The sequence below is a fragment of the Prinia subflava genome, chromosome 15, assembly GCF_021018805.1.
Source record: "Prinia subflava isolate CZ2003 ecotype Zambia chromosome 15, Cam_Psub_1.2, whole genome shotgun sequence".
Taxonomy (NCBI): Eukaryota; Metazoa; Chordata; class Aves; order Passeriformes; family Cisticolidae; genus Prinia; species Prinia subflava.
This window is the reverse complement of record NC_086261.1, coordinates 17,038,366-17,065,813: the sequence shown is the minus strand read 5'-3', so window position 1 is coordinate 17,065,813 and position 27,448 is coordinate 17,038,366. Positions and strand designations below refer to the sequence as shown.

The window sequence follows — 27,448 nt, the reverse complement described above, 5'->3', positions numbered from 1 at the left end:
CCTGTGCCAAGGCCAGGCCATGCAGCAACACTGCAGAGCTGGCTGGAGCCAAGCTGTCCTGTTGGCACCCAGAGCTGCCACTTGCACCCACCACAGACCCACCAGAGCAGACTGGGGCAGCCAGACAGACACTCATTTGCTCCCTGCCTTTCAAATTTAGCTGTGCTTTAGGGAACAGGAGCAGGCTAGACCCAGTTTGCTCTAGAAGAAACTGCAGTCAGCAAATGGGAAGAGCAATGTAGGGCAAGGACAGTAGCTCCTGAGAAGTCCAGGCTGGATCAGCCTCCTCCCTCCTGGGATCAGGGGACAGACACCACCCTGCCACACACCCTCAAGATCCCTCAGGGAGCTACTGTAACCCAGTAGGGCTGCAAGCACAGACCCAAAAGGCAAAAATATTAGCTTAGAAGCAAAAAATTAGGATTCTTCTGGTTTGTGCTTAAGGACCACATGAGCAGCCTTTCTCCCAAACCCTGGGCTGTGCCAGTGTGTGCACAACAGCTCCTCCCAGCTTTCCCTCCCATTCCTGAGCAGGCAGGGCTCTGGCTGGCAGCCCCACTCAGCTCTTCTGTGCTCCCCAAAAACACAGCAAGACCCCAGGATCCAAACTTACAATCAAGTCTGAGAGGTGGTCAGAACCAGAGCTGAACCCACTGGTGTCCGAGTCCGAGGGGCTGCTGGAGCGGGAGTCCAGGAGGGAGCGGGAGCTCCTCAGCGACGGCGTGGAAAACTTCTCTGGCAGGTCTGAACCAATGGGGTCTAAAGGCAGAAAACCCAGCGGGGGCTTCCCCAGGACGTTCCCAAGAGGGTTACTCAGCATGCTGAGAACTGCAACAGAGAGGGACAGAGTCTGTCAGGGCTGCAGCACAACACAGCTCCTTCCTCCAGGCTCCTGTGGCACAGGAGGCCACCGGGCTCCTGTCAGCCCACAACTGTCACATCTGGGAGGTGGCACCTCTGGTGTTTACCATCAGTTGGGCCATGGTGCTGCACAGAACCCAGAGCAGCTTGGTGTGGCTGACAAACACAAAGCTGGGCTATGAGAGATTGGCCAGGAGAACACACTTCATCTGGGACAAGTCCAGAGATCCCGCATCCCAGATTACAGACCTCACAAGTGCTCTGGGACAGTGCCCTCTGCCCAGTCCAGGCCATTCCCTGCCACTTGTCCAGGAGCAAGCTGGGGCTCAGGAGGGCACTCCCCAGGGATGGGGGCACACACCAGTGGCAGGCACACCTGGCCCACCAGCAGGAATTTTCAGGCTCAGAGGTGGGACTCTGCTCACATCATCCCTGCCAGCAGCTGGCTGTGGGCAGCCAGGAAGGTGCCAGCCTGGGCTGCTGACAGAGAGGCTTTGCTGTCCCTGGTGTGTGTTCACAGCAAGTCTGTCTGGTCAGGCCTCTCTGCCCTAGAGCCTGCAGACAAGGATGTGTCAGACTGCTTCCCTCACACTGCAGCTTTTCCTCCCACTGAGGAGAATCCAGGAAAATGTCTCCTATGAAGAGAGCAGCTTCTGAGCAGAGGACCAGACCATCCAAAGGTCATAAAGTCACATCCTGGTCAGTGATGTGGGGGCAGTTGCCATCCACAAGGAGAGGGAATGTAGGGCAGGGATCCCACAGGGGCACAACACCAGCCAGTCTATTCAAAAAGAGCAAGTCTCAGCAAGCTGAATGTGTACCCAAACCAAGTGAAAACAGCAAAGCATTCAGAAATGGTTTTAATTATTCACAGGCTGCAAAACAAGGCAGCTTGCCCTGAAGCTTTCAGTTTTCAGCAAAGCAAATCTGGGATCCAGTCAAGATCCTCCAAGCCCCACCTGATCTCAGCAAGCTGAACCACAAGGTTTTAACCCAATATTTCAGCAGTTCCTATGCAGATGAGGATTAATAATCCAAAGCACCAGCCAAACCAGGAGAGTGACAGCACCATCATGCTCGAGTGCACTCTGGTCACACAGCAGGACAGCTTGGTGTCAGCGCCAGGGAGAGCTGCTGAGCACAACTGAGGGGAGATGCTGGGATGCACCAATCCCAAACTGCATTATCCAATGGCACACCTGCCTGAAGCTGGCATCTCCAGCCCCACACTTAGGGAAAAACCTCACCACCCCAACAGTGACTTCACACAGGTACAGGCGGGTCCTTTACTCAAAGCATCTCCCCCAACTCCAGGCAGAGCCCTCAGCAACAGCCACAACATCCTCCCACATTTGCAGAGCCTTATCCCTGCGAGATTCCACTATTTTGGCTACATCATGGGACTAGAAACTCACCTCTGACCACGCTGAGAAAGGGACCTCCTGCCCTTCTCTCTCCTGGACAGGCAGCACCCCGTGTTCACACCCAGCCCTGCAGCCACAGGAAAATCCTGGCCAGCCCAGCAGTCCTTACCTGGGCAGACCCTGGGCAGCTGCAGCCCCAGGATTGAGGGAATGTGACACAGGCAGGGAGGAGATGCTCCCTCCTAGTCACAGCTCTGAGCAGGGCATGGCATCTCCCAGCCCCGGCAAGCCGCACTCGCTGCTCTGCCGACTTCTCTGAAGCCACGTGATGTGTTTAAAAATACAGCCAGCGTATTGTTCTGGGGAGACAGCTGAATCTGTCCGACAGGCTCCAAAATCTGATTAGTCACTAAACAGCACAAGAGGCAAAGCAAAGCAGCTGATCCCACAGCCCAAGCCTCGCTGCCAACAAATGCTCCCGCACTGACACCCTCCTCCTTCCCTAGCCAGTGAGGACCGTGGGTTTGGAATGCTGGCAGCACTGTGCTGACCCCAGCTGCACGGCATTCCAGAGACCTGGAGCAGCTAATGCCAGGCAGACTGCTGGTAGGTAATGCTGCCCTGCTCTGTTATCTCCTGGTTAGCAGAGATGTGGAACTAGAAATCCATTTAGGATGCAGCAGGTCTGCTTGGATTTGGGTCTTTTGCTTGGTTTGGGGCTCATCGGGAGCTCCCAGTGGCATTACAGGGTCCAGCTGCTCTGCCCCATTGATGTCACCCTCATCTCTGCCACCACATACACATTTCTCCCACGATTTCCCAGCTCTCACCATAGCTACAAAACCAGTAAGGCCAGTATAAGCACACTGAAGTGGAAGGATTACTGGCCTTTAAAAGGATCTACTGTCTGGGCATTTACCACCACACAAAACCCTGCCAGCTCCAACTGTCCCAATCCTAACCTCACGTCCTGGAAGTGCTGACATCCTGCTGTTAACACAGATGGATTCCATCCAGTCCAGCAGCTTTGACAGCTCTGCACTGGCAACACTTGGTTACACACTCTGCAGGACAAATTGAGCTCGTGGGAGACCCCACATCACCCCAGTGAGCCTGACTCAGCTTCACCTGGTACCCAGAGCCACTCGCAGGGATGTTGGGAGGAAAAGCCACAAGCCAAACTCTGCATTTTCTCTTTTATCCTTGCTCAGTGACCAGGCTATAGTGCCCTGATGCCAGGCTGTGCAGGTAGCCTAAGAAACACCCACATGAGACACCCAGATTTTATTCCTCAGCACCATCCCAAAAGGCATCCTGCTCTAACTCCCAGCTCCAAACCACCAAGCCCCTCCTGAGGGATGGGACACAAGAGCCCATGCAGGCTGCCCACATGAAAAAAGCCTTCAAGGGGCCACACTTCTTCCTGAGGAGTTGGCCCTGTCTCCCCTTCCAAGCAGACAGCTCATGTCAGGGAAAAATCATTCCCAAACCACATGCAAGATGCCTCAGCAATTCCTGGAGTCAAGAGCATCCCTTAAAGTCCCAAAGTGAAAAAGCAAATACCATGGAACTACTCAGGATACGAAAGGAACATGAATGCAAAGAAGTATTTTTCACCTGGAGGGGAAATTTTAACTCAGGGGTCAACATGGCTCCCATTCACCACTCAGCCTCTGGAACTCTTCCTGCCTCTGCTCAATATAGCAAGGGAGGCACATGGCAATGCTCCTCTGCAGGGGACAGCAGAAAAGGAGCTTTTAATAGAATCTGGGCACTGACTGTTGCCTCACTGCTGCAGCTCTAATGCCTGGTGCAGAGCCAGCACGCTCTGCTCCATCTCCGGCCACGCCAGCCCAGCACTGGCAGGTCTGAGCTCCGTGGAACAGCCGTGACACCACATGGCACTGCCACATCCTGGCCACACAGGCCACTCCCTGGAGAAGGGGCAGTTTTCAAACTAGAGCTCTTCCTTAGCTGAGCTTTCCCTAGTAGCTGCTGTTTGGATTATTCCTGCATCACCCCAGGGCCCCTAAAGAAGCCCAGGGGAGCATGCTCCAGACTCTGAGACCCATCATACCTGAGCCACACATTTGAAAGAAATAGGCCACTACACTGAGCCCACAGTAGTGGTTTCAACTCTTGAGGTCAACTCTACCTGCAGACCCCAAATTATTCTTTAAATCCTATTACCAACCACTGAACTACCACGCTGAATGTGAGTTTACCCTATCTCAAGCAGATCACTCCACTAAGACAAGCTGCAATTCAGAGCACACTTTGGGAAGGTGTCCCAACAGCCAGATGTCCTAAGAACAGCTTTTACTATTGCATCCACCAGTTAAGACATGCAATTTAAGATTTCCAGCACCTGTCCAGGACCTCAGAGCACACAGTTCTTCCCTGCACACTGTAATTTACAGCCATTTGATATGCAGACCTTTCTGGTAGCTTTGCCCATTCTGTAAGAGATGAATGTAAACATGAGCCCCAAGGATTGCTGGCAGCTCAGTGAAAGAAGGGCTCTGGGAAAATAACCACTATGCTGATGACAAATTACAGTTTATTGTCATTAAATGACAGCCTTAGATAACACCTTAAGAGCAACAGGATCATTTAGGTGGGAAAAGACCTCAGAAACTGCGTCCAACCTTTGACCAGCCACCACCTTGCCAGCTAGATCAGAGCACCAAGTGCCACATCCAGACATTTCACATGGAGCATTCACCAAGTTTACACCTGAGGGACAGAGCTGACCAGAACCTCAGCCATTTCCACACTGCCCTTTAAACAAAATGCTTCAGCTCAGCTCTGTGGGACACCACACAGCCAACAGCACGTGCAATCAGTGCTGACACTCTTTACTTCCTGGTACATCAGTTTAGTCAAATTATCCAGAAACTGAGTCTTGCCTAGAGCAGCTGTCCTTCCACTCAAGTTCTTTCCACACTCACGACATCAGTGGGAGCTCTCCCATGGCTGAGAACAGCATTTGCCACCCAGCCACACCCCTCAGAGACACATGGAGAGTGGGCCAAGGAACTCCTGTTGCAGGAGCAGTGTGCCAGGCCTAGTCCTCAAGCTGCCAGCCGTGTCTGGCACCCACAGACTCTGTGCAGGCAGCTTGACACCGTGCTGGCTGCAGCCCCAGGGCCAGGGGAGCATACACACTTTTGGAATTTATGTTCTGGAGATGTGTTCCAGCCTTTAGGAACTCACTGCAGCGCTGGAAAAAGATTACTTTGAAGAGTCCAGGACTTGTCTGAGCAAGGCCTTCAGAGGGTCACCCCTGCAGGCTGGCACCCCCAGCAAGGTTAGGCAGAGGGACACTGCCATCTCCAGAAGTTTACCTGCTCAGAAATTACTCAGCACAAGAAGCACAGCAAGCTGTTAAGACCTCCCCCTGCATCCACCACTACTACATAGGCTGGAAGTCCACCTATCAACAGGAATGCTCTTTTACCAGGAGAAATAAGGCAGATGAGCCAGATTACAGTGACACCTGCCATGCCCAGAGGCTGCAGCACCAAAAACACATTTGGGACAGGGCAGCAGAGGAGAGAGGCAGGGTGACTGAGGCCCTGGAGACTGAATACAGTGCACTTTCTTTTGTCATGCATCAAATAAGCCTGTAAAGTTCAAAAAAAAAGCTAATGTCCTAAACAATAGGCTGCTGCAATTCCAGAAAAACAGCTTGTCTGCAGTTTTTACCACCCAGCCAAGCTCTGCCCTGGTGGGGTGGGAGCAAGCTGAATGTTTTAGTCAGCCAAAAAGCAGCACCTCCTACAGACACTGAGAAACTCCGTGGCAAGAGAAACATTTGCATGTCTGAAAAGCAAATGGGCACCTCAGCCACCTCCTACAGCTGTAGTTCAGCAGTGACACAGCCAGACAAGCTGCCAGGGAGAGCTCACCCTCCTCACACACAAGCACCAAGCAGCTCAAAGCTCATGACAGGGAAGGGGTGACCAACATTCCAGTCTAATCCTAAATTTTAACACTTCTCACCTGCAGCTGATAAACCTGGAGCTGCCTGCAAGGAGTCCACAGAGCCACAGCACAGGAACATTGACTGAAACGTGGCCAGCAGCAGCTGCAGGGGCAGACGTGGGGCTGGAGCACACAGGGCAGGGACAGGCTTTGCTTGGCACAGGGAAGGCAGACACTGGATTCTCCCTGTTTACCAAGCTCTTACAGGACCACAAAAAACCCAAGGAAAAGCTGGGGCAAGAGCAGTGGCAGAAAAATTTCTTCCTCTTAAGTGGAGCCATGGGACAAGGCCCAGAGGTGGAGGGAACGGAGTCCTTAGAGCCCTGGAGCTCACCTGAGCAGCACACTGCATACATCCAGAGGATCTGCCCAGCTCAAATCCTCCAAATTTCATTATATTCCCATTACTGCACTGAAAAAAACAGTCAGTGCTGTTATTAGAGGAGCCATGCAAAGTCCAAGGCACACAGTCCTCTATGAGCTGTATCACCACAGAAGCCCCAATAATCTTGAGCTAACTACCAGCTCTAGAGAAAAGCAGCTCCCAGAACTGCAGATGTAATCAAACCAAGCAGCAATCACCATCTAAGACCTACAGCACAGCCCATTTTTTTTTCTGAACTACAAAAGAGGAACCTCTGCCCTCACAGATTCTTCATTTGGGGCAAAGAACAACTGAAGATATTCAGGCAGCTATTTCTGGTTTGCTAGGAAGGGGGCAGGGGAATAAAAAAAGGCAGCATGATCCCACAGCTGAACCACTGAATTAAAGTCAGGACACCTGAGGTCTATTCTTGGTTCTGACACCAACATGGTAAGTCACTTGCCCTGAAAAATAGAAACAGCAGCATAACTGGGAACAAGCAGAAAATTATTGCATTAAGATCTGAGAGCACCGGTCCTTCACTGGCACTCAGAGCAGGACCCGGCTGACAACCAGGCTCACAGCTTCCTGAGGCAGAGAATTTACTCCTGTGTGTTTCTAGGAAGGGAAAGCAGCTGCCCAAGGTAAATATAAAAATCAGAAAAGACAGCTAAAATCCAATTCAGGATTACAAGTGCCCAGGTAATTGCATTCACTAAGCAGGCTGCCACAACCACAGTTGTCTTTAAAAAGATCAGAACACTGAAATACAGCAGGTTTTAACATGTATCAGTCCCAGAGAGATCTAAAAGCCAACATATTCAGGTCAAATTCTGCACAACAAGCTTCAGCTTCGCAACCCTCAAGAACAAACATTTCTATATTTAAGTACCAAACTCCTCTCAATTATCTGCCGCAACATCTAGGGTGCAAACTGTGCTGTGTGTGTTACCTGACGTGGTAACAAGGGTGAATGACTCATCCTCAGCTGCATCACAGTTTGTGGGTGTCAAGGCCAGGATACCTTAAGAAGGGGGACTCTCTGGAAGGGGGCAGGGTGTTGGCCAGACTCCTCTGCAGGCTGCAGTGAAGGAAAAGCAACTGAAAAAAAGACAGACTTTAGTCCCAAACTCAGTTTTCTTTGGGAAACAGCACACAAGCCTCACTGAGGCCTTCAGCTGGCATAAAGCCACTGCTAGACTGGCACTCCCAAACCCCACTAGTGATGCCTGCAGGTTCCCAGTTACCTTCCAGAGGTCTGCACCCTGCAGCATCACAGCTTGGGAGTTTGCCTCACCTTCCCTCCACACTCCTGGGGAGAAAACCAGGCAGAAGGGCAGGGAGGGAGCTGGCACGTCCCCATGGCCATCTCAAATGCGTGGCACCAGCTGCCGTGCCCGAGAGCAGCCTCTGCGCTGGCAGCAGCACAGACAGCACCTGTGATTCAGCTATTTTGCCATCGCCTGAGGGACCAGGCACAAGGGGAGTGAGCTTGGAGATGTGGAGAGAAGGTGCAACCCTGGCTGGAGATGCCTTGCCCAGTGCCTCAGCCCTGCAGTGACAGCTCAAGGACCACAGCATCCTTTGGAAGGGGATCATTTCCGAGCCAGCTCAGGGGTGGTCCCACTTCAGAGGGTGTTTTTGTGGGAACACCAAGGCAGAATTAATTTCTGCAGTCCCCCAGGCTACATTATTTCTGCCACCCTCAAGCAGCTTTCCTACCTGCTCTGAGAAGAGCTGGACTGGACAACCTCAGGAGATCCCCTCCAGCGGGAGCTACCCTGAAAACCCCAGCCTTCCAAGAGCATTGCAGAGGGCCCACAGGCCTCTGCTACAGGCATACTGGGACAGCAGGGCCAAAAGCTGCTCCCTACCCAGCTCCATGTGGAAGCACTCATGTCACACATGCTGCGGAGTTTGCAGTAAAGGCACTGAGTCAAGGACACATTCAAGGCCTCTTCTAGAGAGTTCCCCTGCCCCTGCAGCACAGCCTTGAGGGTCAGCTCTGCTCAGCAAGGAACCCTCACAGCCACTGCTTAGACGTGCACTAATGCAAGGGCTGGAGGAAAATTTCATCTCTCATTGGACTGGTGCAGTTCTGGGGATGAATCCTACTCCAGGCTGGGGCCTGCACACACTGAACCACTCTCCCTGCTGCTACCTCCAATATCAATCACAGGAAAGACTAAACAATGAATTGCCTGGGGGAGTTCAGACCCACCAAACAGCAACCCCAGCGCTCTCCTTGGAAGAGAACATGCCTTTTATGGCTCAGTTCCAGAGTGAGCAAAGAGAAATGTTCCCCAAATCACCACTGGACAGGGACACAGGGCTGCTCCAGAGGCCACAATCAAACACCCGTCCCTGACAGAAGCCAAGGGTGGCTGCTCCCACAAGCTGCCTCCAGCACAGGACTGGAGCTGCCCTGACCCACTTCAGTTCTGGCTGGATACAAGCAGAGATGCCGGTTGGGTTCCTGTTCCAGTTACTCCTCTATTTGCATCTTCTGTTTTACAGCATCAGCACAGATAAAAATAAATCTGTTTTAGGAGAAGCTGCTCAAATGGAAGCTTTAAGAGTTGGATTGAGAGCAACTTCCATTAGAAACCAACTGCAAGCTCAGGTTTGATACTTCTTTTACTTATTTGATACATATTTTATTCTGTTAAGGCTCAAATACCACTGCCACATGAGCAGTGTGCACCTATTAAGTGCTTCCATGCTTCCCACTCCCCAGCACTGGTGGCTGGAGCCAAGCACTGAGGAATGAGCCCACTGAGTGTGAGCAGCTCTTATGGAAACACATTCAAGGAACAAGTGCCCATTAAGAACCCACATCAAGTAAGTCCTTAGAAAAGCACTACAAACACTAGGATGGCAGGGGACAAGTTTTTAGCAAGGCTGTCTCAGGTACTCCTGCAATACCAGCACCAAGCAGGAGACCCAGAGAGTAAACCAGCTCTCAGCTTTGTGCCCTTACACTGTTATCATCCAGAAGCTTCACACAGAAACAACACCACCACCACACCTGAGCTTCCATTATTACACTATGAACATCAGCAAGCTGCTCCCAAAGAACCAGGCTCCTGGGAAAGCTTGTCTTCCTTTCAAGGGAAGAAAGGACACCAAGAACATGTAATTCAGGACCACCACCAAACTTCTGGATACCTGTTTTTCTGAACCAGGCACAGGTCCAAGGTCAGCAGGAGTTGCCCTTCCCTCCCCATCCCAGCAGCCATACCACCAGCAGCACAAAGGAATCTCACTGAGTTTTCTAGGCATACTTGGGCTTAGATGAAAGTAATTCTCACTCAGGTGAAGTGCTCTCCCCCCCACAGCCAAAACACTCATCACAGAGCAGGAAAAATCATCCTTGGATATTCTGATGCCAACCTAGTGTTGTCCAGACACTGAGCTCTCCATCAGGATGAGCCTCTGGAATCTTCCTCCAGCATAAGGAGGATTTACACCAGTCAAGCAGGAATACACAGGAGCCCAGGACACACCTAGGTCTTCTGGAGCCACTTGTCCAAAAGACAGCAGGGAAAACAGCAGGGAGAGACCCGAACGTGCACAAAGGAGAGCTCTGTGGAGCTTGGCATGGGTTAGCCAAGCAGCAAATTAAACAGATGGAAAACTGGGGACCCAAATCCTCTGCCCCAGTCTCTGCATCCAAGCACTCAAACCAGCAACTTGAGGAAAGCCAGTGGCTGCTATGCTGTACTTATAAACAGCCAGCCCAGGCTAAGCAGCAGCTCTTCCTTGGGAGGCTCAGGTGCCCTCCACCACACACAGCATTTGAGGACACTGAAAACAGCCTGACCTCAGGGAGCAGCTTATGAATCCCTCCTGCTGTTACCAAGAAGAAAGGCAAGGAGTCCATGACAACAACCATTCTTCCTGTGCAACAGGTTCTCTTTCATCTTTCAGACGGAGTTTTGCCTTGAAGACTTCAGAGAGATCCATGCTCTGAGGCCTCACTATCTGCTAGGCAACACACAACAGACTGCCTGCAGCTTCAGCCTGGTAGATTTTAAGTAACTACAGATAAGCAAGCTTATTGCAAAAATGAGTTGCTGTGCTCTGGGAAGCAGAAAAGCCAAAGGCTGAGAAGATTCAGCAGCATTTTCCTACCATGGGCCATTTCCCCAGAACCAGAGCGACAGGAGCTGCAACCTTGCAGGCTGGAGAATGAGACAGCAGCAGCCACCCCGCAGAGGGCACAGATGAGGCTGGAGCTGCAGTCTCAAGAGCAAATCCAAGGAAAAGCTCAAATCTGTTGCTGCACCAGCAGCTTTAGGGTCACACAACAAGCACAGAGGCAGATACAGCAAGGTGCTCGATCAGATGCCATCAGGAAGAGCTCACCTAGAGAACCCAACATCCTCTCCAGAAGACCTGATCCTGCTAAAAAAGCTCCCAGGTTAGCACTGCAGACTTGATGTTAACAGACTGGTTTTAGGATGATTTCCCTGTGGGCAAGTCTGCTGTCCCACATAGGGACAGCTCCCAATGTAGGGCAGGACAGACCAGCCAGACCAAGCAGCTGGCACGCAGGCTGAGAGCCAGGCAGGGAGACCCAAAATCTGCACACGGATCTGCTGCACACTGCTGCTCTCCAGGCAAAAACTGGATCAAGACCCCATTTGCTTGCACCCCTTGAGAAACAGGGCAGTGAAGGTAAAGGATACCATCAAGGGCAGTCCCACCGCGCTCCTCTTAACCCCTCCTTGCCTCTGAACTCCGAGATCGCAGCACACGTGTCCGCCTACTGGGAGGCTAGAGACAGGGAAACACTGCCTCCAGAAACACAGAACGGCAGGACTGGAAGTGTTAAAGGCCAGTTTCCTGCACAAGTCCCTCCCCAGGTCACAGAGCAGGTTGCTGGGACTTGCTGAAGTATTTCCAGCCTGACTGATCTAGCGGCAGCAGAGGGTTTGAGACACTTTCCCTGCTGTGAGACAGCAGTTCAATCTTACAGCCAGGAAGTGCCAGCAGCTCGAGCCTGCAGCAGCCACTGCCTCCAGAGAGCTTCTCCTGGCAGCAGCAGTGCCTCTGGCACACTCCCCAGAGGTCAGCACACACCCTCTGTGCATTACAGCCTGGGTGCAGAAAGAAAACTCCTCACAAATAACCCTGTCTGGGTGCAAGGGGCTCAGTGGTCCTTTGGGAACGGGGGATGTAGGCAGGATTGGGACATAAAAACCAGCCCCACTGTTCTCCAATGCCCATTCAGCAGGCATTTGCCCCTACTGCACTGAGCTGTGTGGTGACAATGCCCTGGGAGCACAAGGTGACACCAGAAGGACCTGCAGCCAAAGGGCCTTCCCAAACTGATGAAGTCCTGTGCTGGCAGGGACTACGCAGAGGAGAGGTCCCAGCTCATCAGTACTCAAGCACAGCACTGCAGGGGACCACATCAGCAATATTTTTAGCCTGATTGTTAGCTATTTTGTTGCATTTCCACCCTCCCAGCCACCTCTCTGTGGGTCCGCACAGCTGAGTCACTGCTGGAACCTTCCAAACGCTTGGGTGCCAGCGGCACAACAGCTCTGCTTGGCAGTGCCAGCCCTCCCCCATGGCCAGCCACAGCCCAGCACTGCCGCAGCCTCACCTGCCTGCCCGACACCCCGATGGAAACCCCAACCCTACAGGCACCTCAGTAGCACTCAGACACAGCAACATCCTCTCCGTATCCTCCCTCTTTCCATCCTAGCATGGACAGGCCACCTGGCAGCACCAGCATCTGCCAGCTCCTCAGACCCACACAGCTTTCAGACACAGGACACTGCCACCCAGAGTGTTCCACAATCTCTCAGAAAGCACTCCTGAACTACAAAGTTCTCTGCTCCCGAGGAGCCCCACTCCCACTCCTCCAGGAACGCTGGGGAAGGGCTAAGGCCCCACATAGATGGGAGGTGTGGGTGGCTGAAGCAATACAAAGCTGTGCACAGGATCAGCCTTTCACCTCCCCAGCCGGCGCATACCATCCCCACAGCTCTCAGCGCAGGAGAGTAACAGCAGCCCAGACCATGAAGCACTCCTGGCCCAGCTGCTGCTCTCCTGCAAAGAGAGTGTGGGAGTGAGAAGGAGAATGTTGTCTCAGGATCACAACACCCCCAGCCACTGGGCACTGGACCCTCTGCACAGCCACTGAAGGCCAGAGGCTGCTCTACATAAGCAATACAGCTGCACTTGGGAAGGTTTCACATCCCAGCTACCCCCTCTTTGTGCACTAATGGAAATACCAGGAGCCAGAAGTGAACAAGCAGGCCTCTTCAGACAGCACTGGGTGCCATCTTCCACCAGCTTTACCACACTTGCCACAACCACACTTGTCCATCCACAGTGGACACAGATCAGAGCCCACGGCTGTGCCTGAGGGAAGATCCTTTCCACAGCTCTGCCCAAGTCTCTGCAGCAGGCAGGAGCTCCAGCACAAAGCACTGCAGTCAGTGGGGGCACCTGACACCAGATACACCCTCTGTAAGCACAGAGGTCACCAGAGCACCTTCAAATCCTCTGTGACTCAACCTCCCTCCTGAAACCAGCAGCCCTTCCACCTCCTTAGCAGTAAATTCTGACACCAGCATGGCCATGCCAGCCCACCACCCAAACTCCGAGGCGCAGAGCGCGCCCCGAGCTCATGCCAGCGCTGCTCGCCTGCCTGCCGGAGCACTGCGGAGACATCCACGCCTCTGCCAAGGCAGGCTGGCAGGAAGCCGGCCAAGAGAGCTCTGAAGATGGCTACGGAGGAGCAGGTGGAGCTGGGACATCCGCACCGACCTGCCTCCGTGTGTGACAGACTCGTTCCGCAGCGCGCTGCACGCCAAGCCCAGTGCCAGGGCTGTGAGCAGCAGGGTCGCTCCAGGGGACATCACCTGCTCCAAGTGTGCTCTTCATCCATTAAAGACCCTGTGACACAGGGAACAGCAGGGCTCCAGTCTGCCAACAGCCAGAAGGGGCTCAGAGCAGAGCTCTGAGGCACCTGGCCGGCCCACTGCACACTAACAACTTGTTTCTCCTTCCTCCTTCGAGGTCTCAGCTGGCAATGAAAGTACAGGCAGGAGTGTGTGGTATTCCCTGGTTCATTAGGGGAAGCCCACAGGACCATGTGGAGGTTTGCTCACTGGAGCAGAGCAAGCCTTAATAAAGCTACCGCAGCTGGGCTGCAGGCAGACCTCAACTGCCCATGCCAGGCCCCACATGCCAAGTCTTGGGGAAATTAAATGTAGAAACTCAAATGAGCTGTGCAGATTGAGCTGTTCAAACTCTGCTACCCCACTAGTACTTTTTTTTTTACTGTTTTACAACTCATGCAGCAACTCAGAGCTGCATCCCAGAAGCTCTTCCTGTGCTCAGAACAGCATCCCCTTGTCCCTCCAAACATCTACACAGGCAAACCCCACTGCCCAGCTCACCCCCACCCCACAAAGCTATCTATATTCCTGTCAGCACCAACTCCATGCCCGGGGCCTCTGTGTCACCCAAGTCTGCGCAGCGATGCACTCCCCTTTTAACAAAGCAGCAGCATGCTGCTATAAAGGGATGAGTTTCTGTAGCAACCAGGCTGTACTTGTACAAACTCTGCCAAAGCACTAGATCTTTCCACGGACTGATACTTTAACGAACACACCGTTTGTGAAACTGGTTTTTACATGCTCCGGAGGCTAGGAAGTGAACTCTTCCTTGTTTTACCCCTCAGTTCCAACACCAGGCTGAGAGGATGCATTAAGTTTGTGCACGCAGCACTCCTTTCTCCTGGGATTTTACAGGGAAGGCTGGTGTCTCAAACAGTTAACTGGACCCCACATCACTCCAGAGGAGGCACCCAGCATCCCTGGGATCCCCCAGCCGATCCCAGCTGCGCAAGCAGACTGGAGAGGATTCAAGGGGGAAGGGCACACCAGCCAGCAGCGCGTGGCTGCAAGCCCACACCCTGCCCATCACGTAGGTTTGTGCTGGACCAGAAGAGTTAAAACAAGAAGCCATTCCACTGCATCTCCTGCAGCCCACTGCCAGGCACAGCCCGCTATTTCTAGTTGAGCGTGGGAGTGGAGAAGGATCCCTCCAAGTCTCCCACCCAGCTGGGGAGCTGCCGGCTGAAGTTGTTGGGTGCTGGCTGTACCACACCCCACAGCAGAGTTGGGCGAGCAGGGCTGCCGGGACTTTGGCAATTGGGCACAGGGGGGCCCTCTGCAAGCACCCTCCCCCACCTGCAAACCTCCCTGCCACCAGGGATTTCCTCAGGCTGCTGGAGCGAAGTTCAGCCTCACTCCTACCCAGCGTGTTCAGCCTCCTGACACCACACCCCCCACCCACTCCCTCCAAACACAGCAAGAGGATTTCTCCTCTCCTGGTGAGGCTATTCCTCCAGCAGCGTTACAGCTCTGAGCAAAACAACCCCGGGCACTTCTCATCTGCAGTGAGCTGACAGCAGAGCAGAGGGGGCTGTGGCACAGGCAGCCACAGCCTCCCCAACTCAGCTGTCACATTACACAAGCACCACGGCTCAAGAAGCCCCCATTAGCCACCGGCAGCGCCCTGTTACACAAGCACATCGCTCCACGTTAGCTTGAAACCGGCCAAAAACACACACAGAATGCAACAACTGTTGCTGCGTGTGTCAGCAGACTCACCGGACTGTGTGCTGGTTTGTGCTGCAGTGTCAGAGTCCTGGGTGCTCCAGGGTCTGTCCCACCCTGTCAGGTTGAGGGACTGCAGGCCAAGGCACAGATCGTTGGTGTCTGGGAGGCCACGGGAAGACTCTTGCGTGGACGTAGGGAAGAGCATCCTGCTTGCCACTGCTTCTTCAGAATCCTGGATGTCTGCTCGGATGGAGAACAAACAGAAGCTTGAGAGTTCAGGGCTGCTTTTTTCTTTTTAAAGCAGGAGTTTTCCAAAGCGTTAAGCCCCAAGCCAGGTCTCGTGCCGCTCTGAAGCCACAGCTCCTGCAACCAGCAGTTGCACCCCAAAAGGGAGGGCTACCATATGTCCAGAATCCAGCCCCCCACCCCCCTCGGCCCCTCCACCTTCCTATCCCGTCTGCATTACTGACTGGGTCAGCATGTGACCAGGCTGCTGATGCTTACTGTGCTGACAGTGACGTCACTCAGCCATGCAAGAGAACTGCATCAGCTCTTACAAAATAAAGGTAAGAAAAAAGGATAAGATTTCCCCTGACAGTCAAGACGGTAGCAGGAGGAAAGAGGAGCAGTTCCAGTAAATCAGGGGAGGCAGGCAGCACAAAGCAGGGCTCGTCGGCACAGCAGACACCAGGCTGGAGGCAGCAATCCCCTCAGCAACGACGAGAGCAGCAGCGACAGAGCACAGTTAGTTTTAGTGCTACCCAGATCTCCTGTCCCCGCCTCCCTCCACCCACAAAACCCAAAAACACTTTAGTCCTGGCCGGCTTCCACCTGCTGGCTCCGATTCAGAGCCGATGCAAAGCTTCGCAATTCTGCTGGCATAATCTGTTTGGTTGAGCCTGGCCACTGTGCCTCACTGACTCGGCATTGTTTACCCCTGAGTAACAAGGATAACCTTCAACCCCCACTAGCCAGAGAGCAGCCCATTTATCCCCAGTCCAGCCTGAGCAGGCACATCCTGCCCATGCTGGAGGAGGAGGACTGAGCAGACCCATTTCACATCAGGAATTTTTCATGGCCTGTTTACCTTTTGCCAGCCTGGTCACCCCTTTCCTAGCCCTCCCCTGCAGGGTGTTCACAAGCCTATAGTACTGGAGATGTGGATTCTCGCCTTGGTTTAAGCCTGTGCCAACAGCCTAAGGAAACACAGCAGGTTCATAGTCTGAGAATTCCAGTTTAACGCAGGGATCTGGGGGCTGGTGAAACCACAAGATGCTCAGCTGTGCTACCCGAAATCTGAGTCAGAGGGCATTTATAAGCCAACTCCCAAGCAGCAGCAGCTGTCTCCTCCTCCTCCCCCTGCCCCCACAGCCTCCCACTGTGCCATCAGATGTACACCTCACTCCACACAGGCTCCCAGCTCTTCCGCGGGCACTGCAGTCGCTCCAGTCTGTCACATTATCCCTCACGTGAAGGCCCAGCCATCCCCGACAGCCCAGCAGCATTCCTGGCCTCCTTTTCTGCATCCACATCCCATGCCACTCGGATGCCCACGAGCAAAGCCCAGGCAAAGGCGGGTGGCAGCTGGGTAACCTACATGTGACACAGGCCACTGCTGCCAGAGGCAGGGCGCTTGCCCTCAGCCCATGGCAACTTGGGGTGAAGCATTTCCAGACCCAAGTGAGGGGACTGAGACACTACAGGCAGGATCAGAGCATATAAAATCATAACCTGTTGGCAACATGTCACCCTCCCCCCTCCCAGCTGCAGCCTCCTCCACAGCACTCCCCCAGGATCGCATCCACCAGGGTGTTTCCTACTCCTAGTAGTACTAGTAGAAACTGTAGAGCCAATTCAGTCACGTTACTACCAAGCACCTGTAACAGCATCTACTCCTCTGACAGCATCACACCGCATCTCCAGCATGGTATTTCACTACATCAATTCTTCCCAGATAGTTTTTTGATTGCTTGTTTTGGACACCTCTAACATAGGGAGGAGAGGATCAAGACACAGTACTCAGCCAACTCAGTTCCCACAGCAACCATAACTTGTCCATATGAATATGTAACATTCCTGCCTTTATGAAAATGCACAAGTGCTGTGCACAGATCTCTGGCAACAGGAGACTCCCTTCCCTTAGGGGACCAGGGATCTTGCTAGGTCTCAAAAAAAAATAATTCCCACCAAGCTTCATCTCCTGGGAAGCACGGGCACAGAGTAGTGACAGACAGCACAACTTGAATCCGAACAGCTTGGATGAAACCATGACTGGAGAAATAAGGAAAATAGGGAACAATTTATCTGTGACAGGAAGCACTCACTCCACAGTGTCCAGCCATATTTTCCCTCACTATCCACATTTCTCAGGAAATAAACTGTTTTGTTTAATCGAACCAAATCAGATTCAAGTAAAAGATCCATGATTCTCTCTGATGACTTCAAACCACATTAAAAACAAACTCCCTGCAATCCAGTTACAGCTCTAACTGCAGAAGCACAGAGCAGAATCCACTCAGATAACCAGCAGTTTTTAATTAGACCTTTTCCCATCGGAAGCAAACAGCCAGCCCAAGCTGCTTCCCCCTTAATACTCCCAGCCAGGATGAAAGACAGATACAGGTCATCCAGTCAAAACATCAACTAAAAAAAACCAAAGAGAACAGACTTCTGGACTAGTTATTTTTAAAAGTCAAAAGTCTGGAGATTTGTTACAAAGCAATCAATTGTTGTAGGCAGAAAAAACTAATAAGATACTAGAGCAGGAAGAATTAAATTTCAGACAAAAATTCAGTCTGAAGAGTCATAACCAAGTTATTAATAACTAAACCTCTACCAAATATGAAATAACTTTGCTCTGTAACCCGACACAGCCCAACCCAAATGCTTTACTGCAGTTTTTTCCAAGCACCAACCACCAGCACAAGCCCTTCCAACCTGGATTTTTCCCTGGAGTTGCCACTGGAAGCCAACCATCCTGGCAGAGGGAGCACTGCTGCGCTGGGCTCGTGCCCGAGCGTCTGGGAGAGACTGAACTCCTGCCTCCCAAGCCTGTTGGGTTTGATTTTAACAGTATGATGAGAACCAAGTCCTTAACAAAACACTCCCTCACTGGCCTCTGAGCAATGGGTGACTCTCTCCTCCCCGTCCAGGAGATCCCTGCAGCACAGGCTGGACAGCTTGCCACACCACTGCTCACATGGAAAGCTGCATTTTCCAGACTTAAACTGTGAGCCCTGGATTTGAGACATTCCAAAGGCTCTTGAAGGTGAGGCTCTCCAGAGCTCAGCTCTCACCTGCAGGAAAGGACAGCTCCCCACCTCCCCACTCACACCACTCTAGGCAAGTGTGTTTCCATACAGGAAACTGGCTGGGGAAGCTCATCTGGTTAAAACCAAGCCACAGAGTTAGGTTTAAGCCTGGTTTGATCCCCTGATCTGGTATGCAGCATGGCCGCACCAACCAGGCACTTCAAACAAGAAAAATATTTAGGAAATTACAGGCTAAGCCTGCATGGGAAGGATCCACAAGGCCTGGCAGCAGAAGCTGTGATCCACAGGCAGGTTGTGGTTAAGGGAGAAGGAGCAGGGAGCATGATTCAGTTCCCAGCCCATAGCAGCAGCATCTCTGTGCCATCAGTGTGGAAAGGTGCTGCTTCAACCTAGCACAAAGTTGTTCAGATATTTGAGCCTTCCAGCTCTGGGAAGGCCAGCTAACAATCCAGCAAACAGGATTTTTCCTTCCTCTGGGTTTTCTCAGAATGGTTATGCAAACATGAACCAAGTCAGATCCCAATCCTACCACCTCCATAGGTGGAGCAAAGGGACAGCTCTCCCTTTGCTCCCAACCTGCTGCTTTCCACCAAAGCCTGAATACAGATGAAAATCCTCCTTGAATGTGGGCCCCAAGCACTCAAGGCAGCGGAAGGATAAGCCCAGCTCAGCTGTAAGCTCTATTCACTGACAAAACCAGATTCATCCCACAAACTAGAGCTCTGACCAAGGCTGAACTTCCAAACCAAACCTGGAGAAGCCAGAGGCAGGGGGAGAAGCCTTCAGATGACAAACAGGAAGGCAGCAGCCAGCAGCAGCATTGCTTTGCCGTTGACACTTCACAACATCTCCAATTGTAAAGGCTGGGAATTGCATCCCTGAAAATTAAGCTTCCCAAGTGCCTTCTGCACACGAGACAAACAAATACCCAAGTGAAAGCTTTCAGATGAGCCAATTGTATTCTCAGAGTGCAGTGGAGATCATCAGGGACTTAGAAAAGCACTTGTTCAGCATAAACCTACTAGTTACAAGAGGTTTTTCGGAAACACAACTAAGCATCTCCCCTGTAATCTGAAAAGTTCCTGAAGTGGAGACGCTGCTGCGTAACCTGTTTCACAGCCAGATGGAGTCTGCCTTATTCCGTAACCACAAAAACTTGAGCAGCTGGCAAACAGCTACTTCAGAAACCAAGAGGCACTGACTGCAACAGTCTTGCTGCTCCACCTCCCTCTTCCGAGAGTAACAGAGACTGTCACAGAATTACAGCAGCAAACCTTCAGTGAGAGAGCTCAGTACAAATCAGAAAACTGCTGGATATTCAGGAACACCACCAATCTGTGACCACTGCAGAGTACAACAGCTCTAGACCAAGTTCCTGCTCTGCAGACCTGCTTCCACCTGCATATCTCATACAAAACCCAATTACCTGAGCCACTTCCCAGTAGAGAGAAGCACCATACTTATGTAGGCAGAGACCTGGCAATGCAACACTTTAAACCCAAAGGCCAACAAGACCAAGGGAAGTAAGTGTGCACTTTTTCTGGGGTATAGATGTGGAATTTCTCTATTCTGGATGTGTATCTGGCATCCAGCATTTCTTTGGGGCAGGCAGAATGGTTCTGCCAGCTTCAGGTAAGCTCCTCCCTTGCCTCAGTACCTCCAGGTAAGCAGAGCTACCTTTTGGGTCTCTGCATCCTAATGCATTTTGTTCCCTGATCCAAAACTACACATATCAGATCAGCTGCATCCAGCGCTGTCTGGAATGTTTCCTTGGGGCTGCAAAGCACGGAAGAGGAATTTACATTAAAGTATCAGAAACACTTTCTGGAGAGCCAAACAAGTGATAGGTCATTAATTGACTGCAGTTAAGACCAAACAGGAAGCTGATTTAGTCATCAGCTAGTCTGGGATTGCATATGTCCTTCAGTTTTCCTTAAATAAAGCAGCCGCAGAGTCATTAAAGCCTGATGGGCCACAACTAACAGCCTTTACACATTGAACTTGGCACCTGAAGCCTCTCCCATCCAAAGGAAGTCATTTAAGCATCTCCCATTTCTTCACACAATGGACTGTCAAGTTAGAGTAGAATAATAGCTGGTTTGTTGCTGTTAAATGAGCAGAGCTTAATGAAAGAGATCAGCATTGCTGGGACATTTGGGGTACCTACATGTCTCTAAAGTTCCTTTTAAACAAAGCACTGCCTACAGTTGAAACCAGGAACAGGAATGCAAAAAGCTCCCGTGGGAGCTTTACTCCCAGTTCTACTCAAGCTGGAAGTTGTGCCTGCAGAAAGAACAGGGTGATTTCAAAAGCTGGTGTAGGTAGCAGCACCTTCTACCCAGCAAGGCCCAGCTTTAAAGCCTGGCAAACAAACCACCAGCCAGTTAAGAAACTGTCCTTGCTCACGTTGTTATTCAGAGAAGTGATAAACATATACAACAACTTCAAAGCCACATTCCTTGCAAAGCAGCTGCTCAAGGACAGGCAGCTGCTCCAACAGGAGATGCTAACTCCTGCCTCTGTCAAGGCCACACCGTCTCTCCCACCTCCAGCACCACACTAAAAGCCACTAAAGGCTAAGGCCTGCACTGAGGAGGTTCTGCCTTTCTCCAGAGAGGACTGAGGCAGCCGGACAGGCAGAAGTTGTGAAGCACCATGACCCTGTCCCAGAAGCCACCAGACAGGTTCTACAGTGACAGCTCTCCCCACACCTCTGCACCCCCACAGTCTGGGGGAGCACCCTGAGCCTGGTGCTCCGAGAGCTCCTGGAGCTGCTGCCCGCAAACCTCGGGCATCCCAACACGGCTGGCTTTGACAAGGCAGCCAAGTTCACCAAGGATTATCATCAGCTGCAAACTGATCTTTACAGAGATCCAACTGTAGGTGTGACAAGCTGAACCTGCAGCAGCAGTCCCAGCTCTGCCCAGAAGAGGATAACACCGACTGCGTGGATTCCAGGAGTGCTGAATCAGCCTGTCCTCTCACATTGCCCAGGCTGCTGCTGGACTGATCCCAGCACGGCCTCACTGTCAGTAAAGTGTCTCCACACGTGCTTCCCCAATAGCATTAATGAAAGGTCACGAACTTCTGCCATCTCTTCTCCACCACGTGTAATCCTCTTAGTGCTCCAAGGGGCTTCTTCAACACAACTCCAAGCTAGGATAAATTTAGTTTGACCTGAAGATGACAACTGAAAAGCTTGAGGGACCACAGAGAGATTAAAGTCCAGCCATTCACTGCTGGAATAAAGTCCCTTCCCCAAGCTCTGCCATTAAAAGAGTTTAAGTTGCATAAAGACAAACCTTTCACCTGTTATAGCTACTACACTCATGGTGGATCTCCAGATTCATTAAGCCTGCCCAAGCAAGGAGTTCCATGGTAATCTAGTCTAACTACAGTTGTTCCTGCACAAAGTAAAACCACCACAGACTCAAGAATTCTTCAAAAGCAACTTGACTTGCAGCAATGACAAAACACCACATGAGATGAAGGGTCTCTGCTCCATTGGTCACCTACCCACAAGTTCATGCAAGGGCAAGGCAAACAGCTCCAACAACCTGTTCCAAGCTTAACCACCTGCCCATATACCTGCACTATATTCTGAATTTTTTGCATTCAGCTGCTCAGCCTTACAGCCATCAGGTGTGAATTTCTGTACAACCCAGGCCAGGGTCCAGGTGTCAAAGTAACTGATTCATAGATGCCCCAGGATTCATATTCCTGCTGGCACTGCCAGCTTTTTCATGGAGAAGACTTTCATTAGCAACCTATCAAACATTAAGAGCAGCTCCTGCACTTTTCCTCCAAAGACAGGACAAAGCTTGCAGAGCTCTGTTGCTTTCAGGCCCTCCTTACCTACCCAGAGGTCCCAGCTCCAGCATTAAGGAAACAAGGCTGGGACTGCAAGGAGACCAGTAACTCTGAGCTGCCAATGTTTTGGCAGATGCTGACTCATCCACAAATTCACAGCTGGTAACTGCTGGCCCAGGTTGTTCTCTTATCAGTACCTTCACATTTCCATTATCCCAAAGCAGCCCTCCTCCACCCTGGCTCAGCAGCAGTATCCTCTGGGGAGTGAGGAATTCTTTCCTCACAACATCATAAGCATTTGTGTCACTATACAAGGGATTTGACACAAGCTGAAACCCTCCTGTCTGGGTAAGTACTGCTGGCCAAGGCCCCCACCCTGGTCCCCAGCCCTCACTGGTGAGACTGGTCTTCAGCTGCCACAGCAGGAAAAAAACCTGCTTAGGGTGTCCCCAAAGCACAACTTTGGTTTCCCTGCAGCAAAAATAACATTTGCTAGAGAAAGGCACTCTTTTTTTTTTTTACATCCAAGTGCTAGTGTACTTGCCCTATGAGAGGTCTTGCACAGGACTTACTGATCACCTGAAACAAGCAGTTTAACACCACGGGGAAACTCAAGAGTTTCCAGACAAGGCAGCACCAGCAAGACCCTCTGGTCCAGACATTCCCAGGAAAAACCAGAACAAGCAGAAATTTGCAAGCAGCAGGTCAGTAAAAGGTTCTACTTCAGTCCCAGGCAAACACCCTCATCCCTCAGAGAAGAGTTTTCAAAGTCAAATACAGCACTGCAACTTAAAATTGCTGTGCCAGCTCTTAAGCCCTGAGCTAAAACCAGAACTAACCCACATCCTCACAGGACCAATCTGCTCTACCATGCAGAGACATCTCCTTTATAAACCAGGTTAACTTTGGCAAGCTGAAAGTCAATCAGAAAATACCATGAACATGATCTAAGGTTCTGTGAAATAGTTCCATTCCAAGTGGAATAGGAAGGGGTATAGCTAAGATTTCAACATGGAAGCCAGAAACAACTCTCTCATGAACCCACTGCAAGGAGATAAAGGAAAGCATTTCTGTTTATTTCTACTTTACATTTCCAGGGCATCCAGATCAGATACAGCACTGGTTACTGCTGTGCCAGGGGACAAAAAAAAAACAGACAAACAAGCTCAGTTCAACAGCAAATCTTTAAAAATGCACCACTAACCTGAATTGGTTAATATTCACTACCCCATTGCTCAGCAGTAGCCAGCATAGCCTCCAATGCCACTTTACCAGGCAGGTTTCAAGCAATGCTGGCCATGGATCCAGGCCTCGAAGCAGCAGTTCACTTCCTCAGGTATTTCTGCAGCACCAGCATGGGATCACATGGCCAGATCAGCCCCTGGTCCACACTGCTAAGTCCTCAAAATATCCAGGAGATTAAGCTGCACTGGAAGTCATCTGGTAGCAGTGGTTTAACGAGCCCAGAACAAAGTTGCACTGTGCAGGCATCAAACAGACCCATACCATGCCCAGACACTCATTTGGAGGTTTTTTCCACTCCCATTTGATTAAACCTCAGCTTACCCATGAGGCCAAGGCAACTCTGTCTCCACCTGACTGCAGAGAAACCTGCTCTGCCCACAGCAACCTGCAAGGTCATCAGCTGGAGAGGTTCAGCCCTCCACTCCCCACTTTGTTTTGGGACACATCCTGAGGGGCTAGCTTGCTTCCAATAATGGCTGAAGTCTTTACTGACCCTATAATTCCGAGGCTGGAAAGGCAAGAGCAATCCCTTTCAAGTGCCCAAATCCTTGGCACCATAAGCACTGCTGCTCAGATGTGTGCTGGCAAAAGAAGCATCAGGCACAAGTACATTTACTGGCAGACCTGGGCTGCTGCAAAGGGACAAAAGCACGTCCTTCACTTGGCTAAAAATAAGACCAGACCAAACACTCTCTGCTTTGGCACAGAACTTTTGTCTTGAGGCAGCAGAACATGCCCACTCCCCTCAGCCTGGAGGAAACAGAAGCTTGTAGCACTGATTTCATCACACCAAGCTTGCTTTGCAGGGAAGTCCGCACCCACCTGTGCTCTTACATACAGGTTAACTGACCTGTGGCCAATACAGTTTTTCAAAACTCTTTTGCAATTTCCATGTAGGCAGCAGCTCAGCTCCGCTAACCTTTAGAGCAGATGAATCCTGCCTCCAGGAGAGGCAGACTGAAGGAGTCTGCTAGAGGTATTCCCACCACAAGTTAGCAGGTCAGGCAGGGAACACTCACATCCTGCCCACAGTCACCCACAGCACCACAGGGAGGCAAGCAAGCCTTCCCAGGCACCTCCACACTGCCAGGGAATACAGGGATTATTCACTTCAGGCACATAAGCAAAGCCCCCTGGTACCAAGCATGCCAACACCTGCACCACTGAGGATTACCACCACCACCACCATCTCTTCACCAGGCCCCACCAAGTGCCTCCCCACTCCAGCAAACCCCCTCCGTCACCTGGCAGGGTGTCACATTTGCTTTTTGTGACAGGCGTGGTGCAGACTCCACTGAAATCCAGAGAGTTGTCCAACATGGCATTTATTCGGCGGAATATATCCGCATTGCTGCAAGTGGAAAGTGCAGGGGCATTCGGGCTATCCCAGCAGTCTTTTATGCTCCTCACAGGATCTTCTTTCTGGTAAAAAAGAACCAGGATGTGTGTCAAATAGGCAAGTACTCAGCTTTCAACACATTGTGGAAAGCCTGGACTGCCTCCAATATTCACATTAGCTTAGGTCTTAGCAACACTCAAACCCAATTCTTGGCATTAAAGAAGCAATTAAGCAAACGGGTCAGCAATTTGTCAGCACAGCACACAGGAGCAGACTGCCCATCACACACCAGTACCGGGGATGGACTTTAGACCAACAGCCACACCAAACCAGCTGGGTTGTGAACACAGTTCCCTCCTGTTTTTCTCCAGCACATCACAACACCAGCAGAGATCTGATTAACACTGATTAACGAGGGCACACGCCTTCTACCCCAAAATCTGTCTCCTGACACCAAAGGAGAAGTAGGATGTTCATGCTCCAAGCAAACATCAACAAGGAACCACAGCACACACAAGAGTGCAAGGCTCACCTCAGTACCCATCTTGGAGTTCTGAACAGTATCTTGGAATGAGCCAAGTCAGCAGCAATTACTCCAGGTTTGCAGAAAAAAAACCCAAACAACTCTGCTTCCCAGCTAATCAAACAGCCCCAAATCCTGAGGAAAGGTAGAAGATAAAATCCTGATCTTCCCTTCAGGCAGCCGCTCCCGACCACAAAGGTAGTTACCCTAGTTAACCCATCTCTGCTTTAGCACAACCCTCCATGGGCACGGATCTACAAGCATCAAGGTTTTGTGACCATCCTAAAAAAAGGATTACCTCTCGTAAAGCTTCTGCCTGAGAAATATCAAACCCCTCCCACACCCTGGTGCCGGTCCAGAGAACCGGGAAGCGCAGCTGCTTTCGCAGCTCTGCTCACAAGCCCCTGACACGCAGGCTCGTTCGGGAGCAGCTGCATCCCGGTTGAGCCTCTGACAATTTAGAAGCCGCTGGGCTTCATCGCTACCAACGCTCTGAGGCCGAGGACAGGTCTACCTGCCACCCAAAAGCCACTACAGAACTCTGCTCCCGAACATCCAGAGCAATCGCTATCGCCGGTTTAAAGAGAGGAGCAGGGAGGCACAATCCCACCAGTCCTGACCTCCGGAGCAGAACACTGGGTATTAAATCAAGTTAAACTCAGACCCAAAGAACTGAAGAGCATCAAGTCTTGCAAACGAGCCCCTGCTCCTCCATCACACACCGAAGCTCTAAATGGGACCATTTGTACTTGTCAAGAAGACACTTAATTACAGGCACCTCTTGGATGTGCTTCTGCAACTTTCAGGCCTCACTAACCTCCAGTTCTAACTCACTCGCAAACAGGTCGGAAGCACCGAGCTGGTTTTACTTTCAAACGACGCCTTGCTGACCGTTCAGGGAGGATGATCTACACTGAGCTTCACGTGGAGACGGGAATATTAGCCCAGCCCATGCCTGGCACTTACATTCCACCCCCCACACCGTCACTGGACGCGCACGATGTGATCGTTTCCTCCAACTCCCCACCATACATCTAAAAAGCAAAGGAAACAGTCCTGGAAGCAGCAGGAATGAGGTGCTGAGCGGTCAACTCGCACGGCGCCTTCAGGAGGGACGTGAACAATTGCTGGAGAACTCCTGCTGAACTCGCAGCTCGTTTAGGACTATTAGCGTCTCTATAGCGGTGAGGGCGGGGATCTTTGGCTATTTAAATGCTCAGAGCTGTGCAGGGAATCACGCTATGAAAAGCCAGTCTCCATAAGGGAGACAGAGGAGTCCTGCAACTTTATCAAACAAAGGGAGAGATTGTCCACTGGGGCATACGTCTCGCGGTTTGGGGGGCCGCAGCCTCCTTTCAGCCTAAATTCTCTGTCCTCTTCCTTTCCCCATCAACTGAGGTACTAGGAAGGAACATCCTTCCCAAACCGCCTACCACACAATTCCCCTTTTAAACATGTCATTGTTCCTCCAATGTTCAGAAACTCAGGCTTGCATGGACCTTGTTTCACAAGTCAAACTGTTGAGGTTCTGTAACAAACCTGCGGCTTGGTAGAGACATTAAGAACTATTTCAAAGACGTTAACACCCATACTCTCACCCATTGTGAATACACAAGCACACATCAGAGCCCACCGCCAGACAAGGCGCCGGTGCTCTGAAACATTCACAAGAGTGAAACAGGTAAGGCTAAAAGCGAGCTGCAGGCCGAGAGAACAGGCTTTAAGTCATCTTTATGAAGAGCAGCTGGAGTACAGAAGCTCAAATTACAAAAATATTGCCAGTCATCTTTAATAAAAATGAGTGCCGCATCAGGCTGCCTTCGCAGAAGCATGAAACTTGTGCCAATGAAACGCATTCTACTCCTGTTCATCTAAAAAAAACACTTCCAGCGACAGGCAAAGCTTTTCCCTAGGAGTCTGCACTAGCAAGACAAAATAACGCTGAGTACCCAGCTGAACGCCCCACCCATTCCTTCTCATTTAGCCTCCACAACTGGCAGCACCAGGCCTGCTCCAAACAGGAACAGAAACCAGCGAGAACACGGCCAAGCCTTTCCACAAAAATCCCTTCTGCAAGAGCTTTTAACCCTGGACT

General features: G+C 51.4%; 1 protein-coding gene across 8 annotated transcripts in view; it reads right to left on the bottom strand.

Moving 5' to 3' along the window:
- The window catches only part of CPEB1 (cytoplasmic polyadenylation element binding protein 1), a 34,295-nt gene extending 7,840 nt beyond the window's left edge, over positions 1 to 26,455 (bottom strand). For 2 of the 8 annotated variants that reach the window (XM_063412722.1, XM_063412723.1), the window contains exons 1-4: positions 26,320 to 26,455; positions 24,736 to 24,913; positions 15,216 to 15,404; positions 614 to 828 (exon numbers count right to left, since the gene is read on the bottom strand). In XM_063412722.1, coding sequence (XP_063268792.1) covers positions 614 to 828; positions 15,216 to 15,404; positions 24,736 to 24,811 — 480 coding nt within the window. In that variant the 5' untranslated portion in view covers positions 24,812 to 24,913; positions 26,320 to 26,455. Of the gene's footprint in view, positions 1 to 613; positions 829 to 2,276; positions 2,534 to 7,528; positions 7,647 to 11,267; positions 11,407 to 15,215; positions 15,405 to 15,668; positions 15,931 to 24,735; positions 24,914 to 26,319 lie in introns of those variants that run through there. The other 6 variants (XM_063412724.1, XM_063412728.1, XM_063412727.1 and 3 more) reach the window with 6 other exon arrangements.
- Between the last annotated feature and the right edge of the window lie 993 nt (positions 26,456 to 27,448).